This window comes from Gekko japonicus, unplaced genomic scaffold (assembly GCF_001447785.1).
Source record: "Gekko japonicus isolate JY-2015 unplaced genomic scaffold, Gekko_japonicus_V1.1 scaffold695, whole genome shotgun sequence".
Classification (NCBI taxonomy): Eukaryota; Metazoa; Chordata; class Lepidosauria; order Squamata; family Gekkonidae; genus Gekko; species Gekko japonicus.
Window position 1 is genome coordinate 435,947 of NW_015159731.1, and position 11,675 is coordinate 447,621.

An 11,675-nucleotide genomic window follows, 5' to 3' on the forward strand; every position below is an offset into this window, starting at 1 on the left:
GCCCAGAGTTCAAATTCCTGCCATGACGCTCAATAAATAATCTTAGCTTTAATGGATAATTTTAGACAAACTCAATGGATAGTCTTAGACTTAACCTAGCTCACAGAGCTGTTGTGAAGATAAGAAGTGAAGAGAACTGTGTGTGCCATCCTGAGTTCCTCGAAAAATGGGAAGGAGATAGAACTGTAAAAGGTGGATATATTAACTGTATTTTTAAAGTGTGGTATAAAAAAGTCCCACCCTGGATAGCCCAGGCTAGCTCGATACCATCAGTTCTCAGAAGTTAAGCAGGGGTGACCCTGGTTAGAATTTGGATGGGAGAAGGTCACGACACAGAGGCAGGCAATAGCAAACCTTCTGAATATCTTTGGCCTTGAACACCCTATGGGGTCGCCCTACGTTGGCTGTCACTTGAAGGCAAAAAATAAAAAAATAAAAACTGCTCTTAAGACTCTACACACAGTGTGAGACATTTGACAAAAAAGTTGGCACACCATAAATTTTTATTCTTGGAGGTCCTGGGGTGGGGCAGCTTTTACTTCCAGGACGCACCTTCTCTTAGTCACAGGGGAAGTTGTAGATGTGAAATGCCAGGGCGGTGCTTCCCAGAATCCCCCAGAATGAGCCTGGAAAGGCACTCTTGAGCCATGAATGCTAAAAACTGGATTACAAGAAAATGTAATATATGGGATGAAATGCTTCCAAAACTGTATTATTCAATTGGGCTTTCTCCCAAAGTGAGTGTCCTTAGGATTGCAGCTCTGAGGGATGGCAAAGAAGGACATTCTACTGGATTCTAACTGCCCAAGACAACCAACTACAGAATGATGTCCAGCAACTCCAAGACCAAATCCCCATTTCCTGAAATGGGGCGAGTCCCTTAGAACTAGGAGTGTGCACTCAGTATAAACTAAACCAAAAAAATACCAGATAAATACCTTATTGATATTTATTGGGTATTTTCTCAGCTGATCACTGAAGGGGCTAGTGATTTGGCTATCTGAAAATGGCCACCCCGAAAAATCCTAAATGCCTTCAGAGAGAACTCTCAGGCATTTAAAGGGACTGTGGTCCCTTTAAATGCCTGTGGGGTTAACTTGCTGCAGCACAGAGTCATGCAGCAGCTTGAAGAAGGCATTTAAAGGGACCACATCCCTTTAAATGCCTTTTCCCTTCCATTGGAAACAATGGAGGATAGGGGCACCTTCTTCTGGGGCCCATCAAATTGGACCCCCTGTTCTAATCTTTTTGAAACTTAGGGGTTTTTTTTTAGGAGAGGCACGAGTAACTATGCAAACTTGGTGCCTCTACATAAAAAAACAGCCCCCCCCCGAGGCCCAGATCGATTCTCCATTATAGCCTATGGGAACCATTGACTATAATGGTCCTCATAGGGTATAATGGAGCTGGAAAAATTCGGCAATCCCAAATATTTCCCAAATCCCAATACCATACCAATACTGGGATTCAGGAATATTGGAAAATACTTATATTTTTCGGGTTCAATATACCCAAACCTGAAAAATACAGGTTTTGGTGGGTTTTTGGTGCACACCCCTGCATAGAACAGTACTATGGATCGACAGACTGTCCCACCACAGAACTTCCAAGAAGGAAAATTAATGGTGAATGTCAACTTTCTTTCCCCGAAGGTTGAGGGTAGGTCAATCTTTATGCTGAATGTCATAAATTGAGAGCCCATTTAATACCTAGGGCATGGCACACTCTCCTTTTTGTGGGACAGATTCAGAAACAATGAAGGAAGAACCAATTCTTGAGCCTTATAAAAGGTTGTATTGATTTTAGGCATGAACATGAGATTTGTTCTAAGGAAAACCCTGTCATATGTAGTGGTTAGAGTACTGGACTTGAATCCCCACTCTGCCATGGAGGCTCATTGGGTGATCTTGGACCAGTCACATACTCTCACGCTAACCTACCTTACAAGGTTGTTGTAAGAATAAAATGGAGAACAGGATTATGTTATAAACAATTTTGGATTCCCACAGGGGAGATATGGAGTAAAAAAGTAAACAAATAAATAACTGAAAATATATAGTTCTTTGTTAACAGATAGGACATGAAGATCAAATAGCTTACATGCTGAAGTGGCTCCTATCAGGAAAGCCATTTTCAATGACAATTCTCCAAGGGCACAAAGCCAGGAGCTCAAAGGGAGTGCAGTTAAGACCAAAGCTGTTGTGAGGATAAAATGGGAGGAGAGAGAAGAGTGTAAGCTGCTTTGGGTCCCCACTGGGGACAGTGGTAGTGTACAGATGAAGGACATAAATAACTATGAATCATGGGAATATTAAGAAAGCCTACCCTTTTTGAAAACCACATGTGTGTATTAGGAGAGAGGCTTGCCCTTTTCCTGGTCTAGAATATTATACATAGCAGATATTTGTTATTTCAATGTACTGGCATCAATTCTTTTGTTGACACCATCCTGAAGAAAATCCAACTCAAATCTTATGGGTATCAATGCACTATGCTAAGAACACTGTCCAGGAAACATCAAACATTTTATTGGTAAAAAGCTTAGAGTATGCAAATAGTGTATTGGTGACCAGTTTGGAGAAGTTAAGACCCCTAAGTTGTTGCTACTCATTTTCTAGGCTGTCAGCTGTAGAATTTGAGGCCGAGAGTCTAGGACTGAATCTTGTTGAGGGATATCCAACTGGAAAGTGAATTCCCACAGAGTTCATACCAATCACCTGAATGTACATCCACATTAATTAGCAAAGCAGCACTTAATACCTCAAAAATAAATTATACATTAGTATTCCTTGTGGGATCACCAATTATCACTGTTAAGTTGGTGTTTATAGGCAAATTAAAAGCTTTCCCCATTAAAGTACATTAATTCTATAAGAACTGGGAAAATTTCTTGTCTCTTGGTTTAAATATTAAACAATTAGAGAGTTGTTTTATTATCAAACAATAATCCCATATTCTCTTAATTCACTGACAGGTTAGCTGTTATTTCTTGCCTTCTCTAATAATCAGTTCTACCTTTGGGTTTTCAGCTTCACCACACACAAGCTCTTTGTCAATAAGCCCTAGGTTGTGCAAATTGACAATAGAATCTGCAATTATCCGAGCTGTCCTCTTCTGATAGCCTCCAGATGTCACCATCAAGATAGGAATTCTGTGTTTTCTAGCCGCTCTGAAGACAATTAAATCTCTTTCAATAATTCCCTGCATATTTACAACAAAAGAAAGATAATATCAATACTGGATTTCATTGTAATTTATGAAGCTTCAGTCTATAGGTTTCATAATATTCTATGCCTGAGAAAAGAAAATCATGTCTTATTATCGGTAATTCAAATAGGGATTAAACATCTTAACGTATCTGAAAATTATGAATTACCCTTTTCACAAGGTAGACTACAGCAGTGAATAAGGCTACTATCCACAAACCAATTATTCTAGAAAAGTCTAAAATCACAGATACAAATTCCTGGTTAGGTCAGCAGAAAGCACCTTTCCACGTTTGTTAGACATTGTAATAGACATTGTAAGCCAGTGTAATAGATAAAGGACTAAATCCTTCAATGCCTCATAAGTTTTTCCAGTAAAACAATAAAACACCGTGTACAATTAAGCAATATTTGTTGGTTTTTATATGCAATGTTTAGAATTCAATTATTAACAAGATTACAATAACACTACAATATGCGATATAAAGCTTAGCAGTACATACAAAGTAATACAGTACTAGTTACAAATGACGGAGTTCTAGTACACTATCCGTTTGCGTGTCCTTCATCAGGTTTGTCATTCTGTAATTATTTCGAAATAATCGACCAAAAATAGCCATGAGGGGCACGGGTCAAGGCTGCACATGATTGGATGTACTGTCGAGAGCAATCTGTTGACACTCTCTACACTGAGTAGACAGAAATAATCAAAAACTGGACTAGAAGACGTGTATGGAGCCTCGAGTTCGCTCACTGTCTCAACTGTGGCGGGAAGATCATAGTGAAGTGACAAGACCTTATCTGCAAAATAGCTCGCAAAAGCCTCACAGCAAATGTCCAATTCTCTAGGGTTTAGTCTGCCCTGTGGCAAGACTGTCAAGGACTGAATCGTTCTAAACAATTGGGCCAAGCGTGGGCTTGCAGATACAATCATGGCCGCCTAGAACTCTCTCTTCGTGGCTTTGACTGCCATCTCATAGGATTTCATAAGTGTCCTATAAGATGTTCTTGTAGCTTTGTCGCATATACGCCACCACTGTCTCTCTAGCCGTCTTAGCCTCCACTTCATCAGCTGCAGGTCTTGAGCCAGGGGTGTCAAACTTAAGGCCTGTGGGCAGGAAGCAGCTTTAATCGGGCCCGCAGCTCCCCCCCCTTCCTGTCCCAACCCTTTGAAGCTTGAGGCTGCCAAAGTTCCCAGCTCCCTCCCTCTTGTCTTTGCCTGCTTTGGCAGGAAGCTCTTCTGGGCTCGCGAAGTTACAAAGAAAATATGGAATAGATTTTCCATTAAGGTCTCTGCACCCAGACAGACTACTCTGGGATTGTTTCCAGCAATAGAAACAGTGCTCTGGGACTTGAATGACAGCCTCCAGAGTAGAATGATGGTCCCTAGCAATAAAATCTGTGTTCTGGAACTGGAATGACAAGGCACAGAGCAGAATGACAGCCCCTGGGAGTAGCAGCAGCATTCTGGAATGGAATTCCACTCTGGGGGCCCTCATTCCAATCCCAGAACGTGTCTGCTACTCCCAGGGCCTGTCATTTCACTCTAGTGGCTGCCATTACAGTCCCAGAGTAGTCTACCTGGGCTCAGAGACACTAATGGGAAATCCATTCTGCATTTTCTTTGCAACTTTGACTGTGCTGCGACATTTCAATGGAGTGGAATTTAAGAAGTTTCACTTTCCAGTGTCTGTATAGTGGAAGCCGTTTCTTTCTGGAGTTGTCTCCTTGAAAATACAGGGTTGATGTTTTGGGCCAGCTTGTCTGTTGAATGGACCTGAGAACGGGTGCATGAGTGAGTACTCTAACTTGGGAACCCACAGCCAAAGGGGGATGTTACACTGGAGAGCCACTGCCACTCTTACTAGACCGGGGGGGGGACTCCCCTTTTTCTGGCCCGGGGGGGGGGGGGTGAGAAGCTTGCAATGCCCACCCATTTTATGTTCCTAAGCTCAGAGCATTTTATATTTTTAGTTTATGCTGTGATCTTTGTGCATTTTCTTGATGTTTTATTTTAAAAATTGTATTGTCAAACCTCACGATTCCCCAACCTTTCTATTTTAGGCAGACATCTTGGGGGGGGGGGGGAGGTTTGGGAGATGTCAGTTATCAAAGACTGTTAAATAAACAAAATATCACAAGATTATTAAGCATATTTGTACTTTAAGTACAAAAATATCTTCAGCTGCTATAGATTTTCCAGGTTGTGTGGCCATGGTCTTGGCACTGTAGAACCTGACGTTTCGCCAGTAACTTTGACACAGAGAGTACTCCATCTTTCTGTGTTATACCTCTGAGGATGCCAGTCACAGTTACTGGCAAAACGTCAGGTTCTACAATGCCAAGACCACGGCCACACAACTCGGAAAATCTACAGCAACTAATGAACTCCGGCCGTGAAAGCCTTCAACAACATATTAAAAATATCTTTAATTGCGTTTGTATCTTTTATAAAGTTTTTATCTCTGCTACCTGGCATTACGTTTTATGACACACATGGCCTGGTCCCACAAAGTCTCATTTATGTCAGATCCGACCCTTGTAATAAACAAGTTCGACACCCCTGTCCTGAGCTCTCTTGCTGTACTGATCCCTGCCTTGCATAACAGTCTCCTTTTAGTTATCTTTCCACCTTTGAAACTAACTCTGGATTTTAGTCGAGTCTCTGCCTCTAAACCTGGCAAGAACCATCCTGACTGGCTCCAAACCCTCTATGTTCATGTAACTACAACCAGGGGTCTCTAACAGGTAGCTTGTGAACTTCCAGTAGATTGCTGACTGCTCTAGAGTAGTTCATGAATCTCCTAGAAAATCCAGTAAAAGATTGAGAAAAGATCTGCTGTAGACTTTTTTTTTTCTTTTAAAGCTCTTATTTCATAAAATTTTCATCTATGCTGCTTAGCTGATAACTTCATTTTTGGTGCTTTTCTTAGTCCATGTTCTATTTCTAGGACAGAACAAAACTTGGTAACAAGCTGGGGAGAGGAGTAGCTCAAAGTATTCTTAATTATTTAGAAGTAACTCTCAGTAACTCTCATTAACAAAAAGGTTGACAACCCTGAGCTCTCTAATATTTACTTTGGTAATTATTGACTGCCCAGACACGTGGATGTCTCACCTGAAGAATCCTCACTAAATACCTGTGCTGACAGGTAACTTTATGTCTGTGCTCTAACTCAAATCAAGCACATTATCTACTAAGGCAGTAACATATTACTGTCAATGTTTTTGTTATGCTTGTTTTGCTTCAATCAATCAAGCAGACAAACACAGTTCCTGATGAAAGAGCAGTCACTACTTAGCAACCTGTATGAGAGTTTTTATATAAGGTAAATGAGAGAGAAGGAGCTTCGGTGGCTCAAGTGGTTAAGACGCTGAACTGCAGGCTGTGGAAGGTCAGTAGTTCAGCAGTTCAAGACCCAAGTTGCCGCATGACGGAGTGAGCTCCCGTCTCTAATTCCAGCTCCTGCCAACCTAGCAGTTCGAAAGCAAGAAATTGCAAGTAGATAAATAGGTACCACTTTGGTGGGAAGGTAACAGCGTTCCGGGCGCCTTGGTGTTTAGTCATGCCGGCCACATGACCACGGAAATGTCTTCGGACAGCGCTGGCTCTTCGGCTTTGAAATGGAGATGAGCACCGCAACCCTAGAGTCGGATTCGACTGGCTTTCGAGCAAGGGAACCTTTACCTTTACTAAATGAGAGAGACTCTGACCTGGCTACTTGGATGAAAGACTACCAAGGAAGTCCAGAGTTGCTGTCCAGACGCAAGCAGTGGCAAACAACCTCTGAACATTGCTTGCCTTGAAAACCTCATGGGGTTGCCATAAATCGGCTGCAACTTGACAGCCAAAATTAAAAGGGGGCATGAGTGTATCATTAAAGGAAGAAACTTTGAGAGGCAAACAAGATGAATAAATGATAAGCAGCTGCACCATGAGGTGGAAATTATGTAAGAGGTATCCCAGTGTCTTAACATCCGAACTGTGTTAGTTCGAGCCCCGCGCTGGTGTGAGCAGCCAGCTCATTGTCCCCAGCTCATCGTCCACCCAGTGATTCGAAAGCTTCGGCAAGTAGATAAAATGGGAACCACTCCTTAGAGAGGGTGGGCACACCAATCTCCCTTGTGGGAGGGTGTTAGCTGATGGTCGGGACGTCCTGGTCGAGGTTCGGAAAAAGGCGGAAGAACTTCTTGCCTACAAAAATCCCTGCAGTGGATGTTTCCGGCCAGGCGGTGGAAGTGTGGCAATTTGACATACGGGTCCTGAAGCCTGGTCGACAAGCAGCCTTGACTGAGCCAAGCCAGAAGACGTTTACGCCGTGCAGTGACAGCGTGTGCAATTAAATGAATATATGTTGTCTTCCCTATCCCGTATGAACATTGTTAGTCCCCTGTCTAAAATGTGTAACTGTACATTGCTTTGAGCCCACTGGGGAAAGCGATTAATAAATTGAAAGTATTATTATTATTATTATTATTATTATTATTATTATTATTGTCCAGAGGGAATTTAATGTTTCTTGCATACTGACATTCAAACTATTTCATTTTTACCTTAATTTTTGTGTTTAAACACATTGCTTTCTAAACACAATACATCATTCTGCACTTGCAGCATTGTTAAACATTTCCTAAAATTAAATTAACCATTACAGTTAAAAGCAGTCTATATTTTTTCTTTAACAGGGCACATCTTTCATTTAAATGGATCCCTCCTTGAAGTGAATGGAGATTGCACAAGAAAAGCATATAGCAGATTACACCTACATTAAAGCATAGGTGGCTAGTGCACTGCTGAGTTAAACACTGGCAGCACTTCTGCACACTTCATTTCCTAAACTGAAGTGGTTCCTAATCTTTTACCCAACTACTGTTATTGTTAACTGGGGGAAATAAAACAACAGTGTTGCCAGAGTCACACAACAAAGAGTGTATGTATATGTTTGCCTTGTCATTGCTTCCACAGTGGCAAGGAAGGCAAGAAAAGGCCATTACAATCTCCAAGCAGCAGCTCTGAAAGAAGGGGACAGCCAAGAGGGACAGTTGGCCCAGACAGAAAGTAATACTTGTTTCAGGGAAAACAGAAGCATGAAGATGCTGGGACCGAAAACAAGGGGAAATGCACAGTAAGAGCTTAAATACACAGGACTGTACAAGTGTGTCAGAACAAATGTTGTGATGGTGGCATTGGTTGATTGTTAGAGCAGGCTAGTGTATCATTCTTGCATTTATAAAAAGTATATTATGCTATACAAACCTGTGGTGAAATAGCCAAGCCTCCCAATGGGTCACCATCCAGAACATCAGTTCCAGCATTATAAATGATAATGTCTGGTTTCACTTCATTCAATGCACCTTCCACATGTGTTTTTACTTTTTGAAGGTATTCCGTGTCTTCTGTGCCCCAGTCCAATTCAATTTTACGTTTTATGGCTCCTAAAAGTTATTGTAAAAATGATACACAATAAAAAGTTACATGTGATACTGGTAGTAGAAAAAACATGACAATAAAAGAAATAATCTCTTATAACTAATTATCTTAAAGCTTTCAAAAATATTGTCGTAAATAATCCCCTTTATTAAAATAATTAAGTCATACCAGACATTAGAACTATAAATGAAGATCTCCAATCTACCAAAAAGAGGCAAAAGTAAGAATACACGAACAATGACAATAAATATGTTTATGCCATGAAACCACAAGCACTGATATAGGCAAGGACTGGTAAGTACTGTAATAAGAAAGCCTTACAAGTCCCCGCAGTTAAATCCCATTCAAAAGGTCGGGGTTCTGGAGGTTTGGCAATCTTTAGAATAGTAATAAGAAAGCTAAAATAAATAATAATTAATTCCAGTGTTTATAGTAATTAAAATTAATAGTAATTAATTCATTTACACCATGAAGCAAGAAGGAAAGTATGGGACCTAGGTATTTACACTGCTAGACAGCTTGAGAACATATTACAGAAGTTTTTTGAAATTATGAATATTAAAAATGAAGATAAATTGGCCACATAAATAAAAAATAGAGAATAGAAGTCCCAGCAGGAGATCTCATGTAGCTGGGAGTGGCAGCTGAAAGAAGAAGAAGAAGAGATTGGATTTATACTCCGCCCTTCACTTGGAGTCTCAGAGCGGCTTACAAACTCCTCTCCCTTCCCCTCCCCACAACAGACACCCTGTGAGGTGGGTGGGGCTGAGAGAACTCTGACACAAACTGCTCTTTTTCAAGGACAGCTGTGCCAGAGCTTGTGACTGACCCAAGGTCACATCAGCAGGTGCAAGTGGAGGAGTGGGGAATCAAACCCTGTTCTCCCAGATTAGAGTCCGCACACTTAACCACTACACCAAACTGGAAAAGGAGTCTTATTACCTGCTGCCCTGCATGCAATTTCAGCAAAAGAAAAAAAAAGAAACAAAGTTCACAACATTCTGAAATGAAATTCTTATACCGTGTAGGCCACCACCTCCCCCATGCCTCAGAACCTTGTAAAATATCTGAAGAGAGATGGCAAGTCTTGGAATCAGGATTGCTTTGCAGCACTGAGATAAATGTCATTCTTTGGAAACATACTCATTCATGAACTACAGGTACGGGGTATTTTAAGTTGATTATGGTAAACGTAGCAACAGTACCTTCAGTACAGCAATGTGCTACAGTAAAGCATTATCCAATAGCTACAGTAAAGCAAAGATACAGTAAAGAATTATCCAATTTTAAAAATCTTTTTCCTTCTGAGAGTGCATTCCCTCATTACAAAAGAGAACAGTCATCTTTTATGTTAGAATTAACACCGATTTTTCTTTCCACAGATGTTACTTGTATCTTAGCAACAGCCCAGCCTGTGTGATAAACCACATTTTAGTTTCAGGAGATACAGCTTTTCTTCTCTGTTACCTATTTTGTACACAATTATGTAAAACAGATTTGCCTATAGAAAGTCAGAGAAGTCAATAACAATGCTGATTTGAAACATATCATTTCCAATCTTGATATAAGCACTCTCTAATATGAATGACTATTTTGCCTACAGTTATTGTTCTTCTGTACTGTGTGCAGATTCCAGAAGCTTTGATAAACAGATATAAAAGACCATTAAACTCAGAGTTGTACACATGCGCTGAGAAAGCCAGCAGCTTGCCTGACCTCTCCTTAGATTTATTATCTTAAAAGCTCAAAAAGAATGTAATTAGTCCACCTTCAAGGATAACTAAAAGAAGAAATTGACGTATGAACGTCTGGAGAACACAGGAATTCCTTTTTGAGATTTCAGAGGGTAAGAAAGCAATTATTTATTATTACTTTAAGGAGGCAATGCCCAGGCCAAACTCACAGCTCTTATTAGACTCACTGGAAGATAGTGAGAGTAATGGCCAAGACTATAAAAGAACTTTCTGAGCAACTGTCTGCATTCCAAAATATTGTGACAACTTCTCAGGAACAGATAAAAGCTGAAATTAGGACAGTAAAAGAGGCCGTTACAGAGTTGGCAGCCGAGCTTAAAGAAACAAAGCAGACGGCAAACGCTGCTAATGAGCTGGCTACAAAAAACAAACAGAAGATAGAACAGCTAACTAGCCAGCTTGCTGAGCTATCAGACCGTTACAGAAGAGTAAACCTCATCTTTGCAGGGATTTCGGAAGAGATAAACAATAAGCTTCTAGAAGGAACACTTAGAGAATGGTTAGAAGAAAATGGGGTTAAGATACAACCCCAAGACATTGAAAGAGCCCATAGATTGCAAAGGAGAAGGGAAGGAGGAGTCCCACGAGACGTTATAATCAAATTCACAAGAGAAAAGTTACAGCAGGAAGTATGTAAGACCTTGAAAAAGAAGGACTTGACCTTCAGAGGGAAAAAGGGTTTGGGTGAGAGACGATTTTTGCCAAGAAACTATTAGGACGAAAAACCAAATGAGACTTTATGGGCAAAAACTATATGATAACAAAGTGAAATTCTCATGGGGGTATCCAGCTTCAATAATAATATTTAAAGATGGCAAGAGGTTGATAGCATGAAACCCTAAGGAAGCAAAGGAACTCTTCAGGCAACTGGGTATCGATACAGAAGACCTGAGAGAACAGAGAGAGGAGGAAGACATGGAGGCAGCGGATGACCGGGGAGAAGGAACTTCAAATAGACACAATAAAAGGAGGAGGACGGATTCTTACGAGGAAACTTCATAAAGGGAAGTATATAAAAGTTTAATGAGCTAACTTTAGGAATAAGATGTAAGGGGAGGTTTTGGGTGCATATACTCTGGAAGATGGGGAGACGGGATGATGCCGTCATCCAAACTGCTGTCTCAACCACAGGGAAAGGGAGGGATGGGAGGGTCTTTCTTAATAAATAAAGTAAATTACCCACAGCCAGGGAGGCCCAAGATTTAAAAAAACAAAGAAAATTGATAGGTCTTTAAGAGTGCATGGTTTAACATCAAACCTCAAGAGATACAGATTAACCAAAAT

At 40.7% G+C, this 11,675-nt stretch overlaps 1 protein-coding gene across 1 annotated transcript in view; it reads right to left on the bottom strand.

Annotated features, from left to right (window-relative positions):
• Positions 1 to 2,977: 2,977 nt before the first annotated feature.
• Positions 2,978 to 11,675, bottom strand: part of HDAC11 (histone deacetylase 11) — a 66,655-nt gene continuing 57,957 nt past the window's right edge. The window contains exons 8-9 of the mRNA XM_015428947.1: positions 8,464 to 8,642; positions 2,978 to 3,201 (exon numbers count right to left, since the gene is read on the bottom strand). Coding sequence (XP_015284433.1) covers positions 2,983 to 3,201; positions 8,464 to 8,642 — 398 coding nt within the window. The 3' untranslated portion in view covers positions 2,978 to 2,982. The remainder of the gene's footprint in view (positions 3,202 to 8,463; positions 8,643 to 11,675) is intronic.